The sequence below is a fragment of the Engystomops pustulosus genome, chromosome 6 (genome assembly GCF_040894005.1).
Source record: "Engystomops pustulosus chromosome 6, aEngPut4.maternal, whole genome shotgun sequence".
Lineage (NCBI taxonomy): Eukaryota > Metazoa > Chordata > Amphibia > Anura > Leptodactylidae > Engystomops > Engystomops pustulosus.
Genome location: NC_092416.1, coordinates 29,067,931 through 29,073,733, shown reverse-complemented (window position 1 = coordinate 29,073,733; position 5,803 = coordinate 29,067,931). Strand labels below are relative to the sequence as shown.

Genomic DNA, 5,803 nt, shown 5'->3' with positions numbered 1-5,803 from the left:
CTCATCCTCATAGACTGTAAGTTCTTGTGTCACCCCCTCATCCTCATAGACTGTAAGCTCTTGTGTCACCCCTCATCCTCATAGACTGTAAGCTCTTGTGTCACCCCCTCATCCTTATAGACTGTAAGCTCTTGTGTCAAACCCTCATCCTCATAGACTGTAAGCTCTTGTGTCACCTCCTCATCCTCATAGACTGTAAGCTCTTGTGTCACCTCCTCATCCTCATAGACTGTAAGCTCTTGTGTCACCCCCTCATCCTCATAGACTCTAAGCTCTTGTGTCACCCCCTCATCCTCATAGGCCCTAAGCTCTTGTGTCACCCCCTTATCCTCATAGACTGTAAGCTCTTTTGTCAACCCCTCACCCTCATAGACTGTAAGCTCTTGTCTCACCCCCTCATCCTCATTTACTGTAAGCTCTTGTGTCACCCCCTCATCCTCATAGACTGTAAGCTCTTGTGTCACCCCCTCATCCTCATAGACTGTAAGCTCTTGTGTCACCCCCTCATCCTCGTAGACTGTAAGCTCTTGTGTCACCCCCTCATCCTCATAGACTGTAAGCTCTTGTGTCACCCCCTCATCCTCATAGACTGTAAGCTCTTGTGTCACCCCCTCATCCTCATAGACTGTTAGCTCTTGTGTCACCCCCTCATCCTCGTAGACTGTAAGCTCTTGGAACACTCCTATTGTTCCATATGACTATTTGCTACTCTATAATGTAGTATTTTATTTGTATATGTCTCCAATGAATTGTAAAGCGCTATGGAATATGATGGCGCTATAGAAATAAATATTATTATTATTGTTATTACATACACACACACACAGACAGGAAAGCATTTTGCAACGGCAACCACCAGGGGGCGCCCCATTCACACCTAGCAATAAATTAGTCCTCAGACTTGTCAGTGATACAAAGTATTTAAAATGTAACAACAAATACAATATAAATATATACAAGGCAGCGCAATGCAGGTGGGGAGGGGGCGCACAGCTCCATCACTGTGAATGTAGTCCTCCTGAGTGAAGCTGATGGGACACTAACGTGTAATTATTGGGAACTCATCTGTGTCACAAGTTACCTGATAAGGGAACCCCAATATCCTTCAATAATCTATCATAATCAAACAGACATATACCCCTAAAATTTCCATAAACTGTCAATAGCAAAAGAAATTCGGGAGGCCCCATATATACATTGTCAGGTCATCTTATCCATCCCCCTACTGCAGATCACCCCCCTGTGATGGTTGCTGAGGGTCCTGATGTAAGAAGCTGCAACTACTCTCTATGGAAATGCATCACTCAATCACTTTCAAAACTCCACAACTGTATAAAGAACACCCCGATACCAAAGATAGTGACCATCGCTATAATATATCAGGACCTCATTTATGGCCCCCAGAACCATTTTTATCTCATTCATGTCACTGATGTTTAGGAGTCTCACCAGCTTCACTCATGACAATCCCATGATCAGCTTATTGTTGGGGGACCCCTTTCCTGAACCCCATCATCTTCACTCTGTGCTCCCTATTTATGTGTCCGTAACCTACAAATTAACAATCTCCTGGAATGTCCACAGCAGAAATAGATGCTCAGTGCCCTCTACAGACTCACTACTGCCCCCTATCTGTGCATCATCACCGCTGGTGCTCTTACACTAATCATGAAATCAGGACTAATTCAGGACTGTGCTTGGGGTGCAGTGATGAGGCCATGAGCCTGGCGACCCCTCCTCCTCCTCACATGTTTCTAGATTTTAATCTCAGTCCGGAACGTTTGGTGGTCTGTGTGCTTGCTGGGGCTTCTCTCCGCCTTGACGGTCAAAATGCCATTTTCACCCAGGGCAGAGGTCACTGTAGTGGGGTCCACGTCCTCAGGCAGCTGGCATTTGTGTGTGAAGGTGTTCATGATGGTCCCGTCAGCAGCCAACTAAAGAACAAGGAGACTGAGTGTTAGGAGGAGTCTGGCTGACTACAGGATTCTCTACAGTTAGAGCAGTAAAATAACACAGTAGAACATGATATCTCACCACTGCCCCCTGCTGGATCGTTCACAGAATATATTATAAAACATTGGGGGAGATGTATCAATCTGTCTATGCCAGAAAACTGGAGTCATTTGCACATGCGCCACATTTACTGATGGTTTTAGACCATTTTTAGGATTTTTTCCAACTCAAAAACTTCTATATTGTGATGGAGCAAACTAGAGCAACTAATAGAAGGTGCAAAGTATCACTCGCCAGTCTTATACTGCACCAGATTAATTATCCAGCAGAGGACTGTCTAGTTTTACTCTGCCCTGTTTTTTTTTATTATGCAGTTGTTATAACATGGACATTTACACCACTAAGTGTAGATGACAGGACCAGGATTTCCAGGAGGTCACTTACTTTCTCAGCATGTACTTCGATCTGGTTGTTGGATGTGGTGACAATGATGTCCTCTGGGGAGAAATCTCTGACATCAACTTCAAACTGATAAGTGTTTCCTAAAGTTTTCATGTTCTGAGCAGCACCAGCTACAAAACAAAATATACATATTAGGTAAGAGAAAAGAACCTTAGATTTGTGGACTTCCTTTATTGTAAAAAGCCCCCCTTGGCCAGCTATATACTACAGAGCTGCACTCACTATTCTGCTCAGAGTCACTGTTTACATGCAGAGTAATGTAATGCATGCAAGTGTAGCAGAATAGTGAGTGTAGCTCTGGAGTATAATACAGGATGTGATTCAGGATCAGTAAAAGATAAGTAATGTCATGTATGTACACAGTGACTGCACCAGCAGCAGAATAGTGAGTGCAGCTCTGGAGTATAATACAGGATGTAACTCAGGATCAGTACAGGATCAGTAATGTCATGTATGAACACAGTGACTGCACCAGCAGCAGAATAGTGAGTGCAGCTCTGGAGTATAATACAGGATGTAACTCAGGATCAGTACAGGATCAGTAATGTCATGTATGTACACAGTGACTGCACCAGCAGCAGAATAGTGAGTGCAGCTCTGGGGTATAATACAGGATGTAACTCAGGATCAGTACAGGATAAGTAATGTCATGTATGTACACAGTGACTGCACCAGCAGCAGAATAGTGAGTGCAGGTCTGGAGTATAATACAGGATGTAACTCAGGATCAGTACAGCATAAGTAATGTCATGTATGTACACAGTGACCCCACTAGCAGAATAGTGAGTACAGGTCTAGAGTATAATTATAAGAACACCATTATGTTGAAAATACAATGCAATTAAAACTAAGAAAGGAAGAAAGGGACCCCAGATGTGTATCACGACTACAATATGATCAGAATATTGTATGTACATATTTCACATCATAGGGTAACCAGCATATTAAGCCCGCATTTCACATTTTATCTTTTATGCCATGACTAAGTTTGTTTGTTACACTTGAAGTGCAAAGGCTTGCATCCTACTGAGATACATGGAGATATCTGTTTTTATTATGTAACATTTGGATGATGAGAAAATAAAGATTTGAAGCAGAAGATTTTCAGTGCCGGAGTGATCTAGAGTATAATTCAGGATGTAGCTCAGGATCAGTACAGGATAAGTAATGTCATGTATGCACACAGTGACTGCACCAGTAGAATAGTGAGTGCAGCTCTGGAGTATAATACAGGATGTAACTCAGGATGAGTACAGGATAAGTAATGTCATGTATGTACACAGTGACTGCACCAGCAGCAGAATAGTGAGTGCAGCTCTGGGGTACAATACTGGATATAACTCAGGGTCAGTACAGGATAAGTAATGTCATGTATGTACACAGTGACTGCACCAGCAGCAGAATAGTGAGTGCAGCTCTGGGGTATAATACAGGATGTAACTCAGGATCAGTACAGGATAAGTAATGTCATGTATGTACACAGTGACTGCTCCAGCAGAATAGTGAGTGCAGCACTGGAGTATAATACAGGATGTAACTCAGGATCTGTACAGGATAAGTAATGTCATGTATGTACACAGTGACTGCACCAGCAGCAGAATAGTGAGTGCAGCTCTGGGGTATAATACAGGATGTAACTCAGGATCAGTACAGGATAAGTAATGTCATGTATGTACACAGTGACTGTACCACCAGTAGAATAGTGAGTGCAGCTCTGGGGTATAATACAGGATGTAACTCAGGATCAGTACAGGATAAGTAATGTCATGTATGTACACAGTGACTGCACCAGCAGAATAGTGAGTGCAGCTCTGGAGTATAATACAGCATGTAACTCAGGATCAGTACAAGATAAGTAATGTCATGTATGTACACAGTGACTGCACCAGCAGAATAGTGAGTGCAGCTCTAGAGTATAATGCAGACGTATGTACATAGTGACTGCACCAGCAGCAGAATAGTTAGTGCAGCTCTGGAGTCTCAATTATAAATTTGCTATTTTGTTTTTTTTTTTTTCTAGTTTATAGGTTCAGAAGTTTTTGTGGCACATTTACCTGCATTAGGCAGAGTATTCTATATTTTTTTTTCTCATAATAAAGTTCCTTAAATGTAGAATTAAAATATGTGCATCTACTCGGTTTAATATCTTTCCCATGTTCTGCTTGCTGTCAGTGAATGTAATGGTTCACTGTGTACATCCAGACACTATAAATTCATTATAACCAGATACATTTATTACAATGTATCAGTATAGACAGAGCAGGATGCCCAGGATGAAAGCTTTTGCCTACACTAGTACATTGTTACATATCCTCAGTCACAGAAAGAACCTGAAATACTAAACTTTTCAAGACAACTAGAAGAAGCAGAAATCCCAGATAAGATGCAGCAATGGAGCAATCGCTGCTCTAGATAACACTCCAACTCCTAAATAAAGGAATGTCAGGCTCTGTGTTATAACAGTCGATTATAGGATTTAGATCTGTTTTAGGTTGTTGGTACTACAACTCCCAGCAGGTCGACTGAACATTACTTTACTCGTATGATTTGCACCAATACTTTGGACACCGTTGGGGTTGAATTGTGTGACCTGATGCCATTGACTTTCTGTAATCTCTATAATCCTGGTGGCTTGAGGAGCATCACCCCATCACACAATAATATCCTCAGCTTCTTGAGGAATGACATCATGGTCACCTCCATTACCTATAATCCAACTTCCTGACAACTACTTCCCATGAATCCAACTTGCCTGTAAAGCCCAAGGGTTCATGGGGTCTCCTGAACTTGCCAAAATCCTCAGTGAAGATGCCCAATGTCTTGTCCATGAATGGTTCCCGGGGCTGCCCGCCAGTGGTGGAGGATGAAGATGATGATGTCTGTTTAAAGCTGTGCTCCGAGCGGAAGGCCGATGATGATTGCAGGTTCATTGAATTTATCCAAAAGGAAACCGAATTCCGGGACGGGTCGATACACAGAGCGGAGACAATGTGACGCTGCGACTGGAGGCTGCTCTGTTACTATTGTACATCGCTTTCATCCAGGGCTTATATAGTGACATCCCAACATATCACAGCTCCCCAGGACCCCCCCTTCACCCTTATGGCTATATTTAGCCGCCTGCAGCATCTCTCCGGCAGCTGTGGAAAGTTTCAGTGCTGAGAGGTGACGGCGTCCTGTGATCATGTGACCTCATACCTCAGCTAGTCCATAATATTCCCTCCCTGGACCTGCGCCTGCTCCAGGGGGATTTCCAGCATCACTAGATTTTATAAATCTAGGGTCATGGTGTTGATGGAAATCATAGGGCGCCACGTGCCGTGGATCTATAAACAGTGTGATAGTGACATATGCACCTAAATACAGGAAGGGAGTAGATACATTTGCA

The 5,803-nt window shown here is 43.0% G+C and overlaps 1 protein-coding gene across 1 annotated transcript; it reads right to left on the bottom strand.

The window, feature by feature from the left end:
- Positions 1-901: 901 nt before the first annotated feature.
- On the bottom strand, positions 902-5,453 carry HSPB7 (heat shock protein family B (small) member 7). The gene is made up of 3 exons (XM_072155302.1): positions 5,168-5,453; positions 2,398-2,525; positions 902-1,934 (listed from the first exon to the last, which is right to left on the bottom strand). Exons 1-3 carry the CDS (start codon positions 5,343-5,345, stop codon positions 1,755-1,757), a joined length of 486 nt encoding a protein of 161 aa, XP_072011403.1. The 5' UTR covers positions 5,346-5,453; the 3' UTR covers positions 902-1,754.
- Between the last annotated feature and the right edge of the window lie 350 nt (positions 5,454-5,803).

Excerpts from the sequence above, each read along its gene's own strand:
- HSPB7 (XM_072155302.1), bottom strand. The coding sequence starts at position 5,345 with ATGAACCTGCAATCATCATCGGCCTTCCGCTCGGAGCACAGCTTTAAA. Across the intron at positions 2,526-5,167 it reads TGAACCCTTGGGCTTTACAG|CTGGTGCTGCTCAGAACATG; the intron begins GCAAGTTGGATT and ends TTTGTTTTGTAG. Across the intron at positions 1,935-2,397 it reads TCGAAGTACATGCTGAGAAA|TTGGCTGCTGACGGGACCAT; the intron begins GTAAGTGACCTC and ends CTTGTTCTTTAG.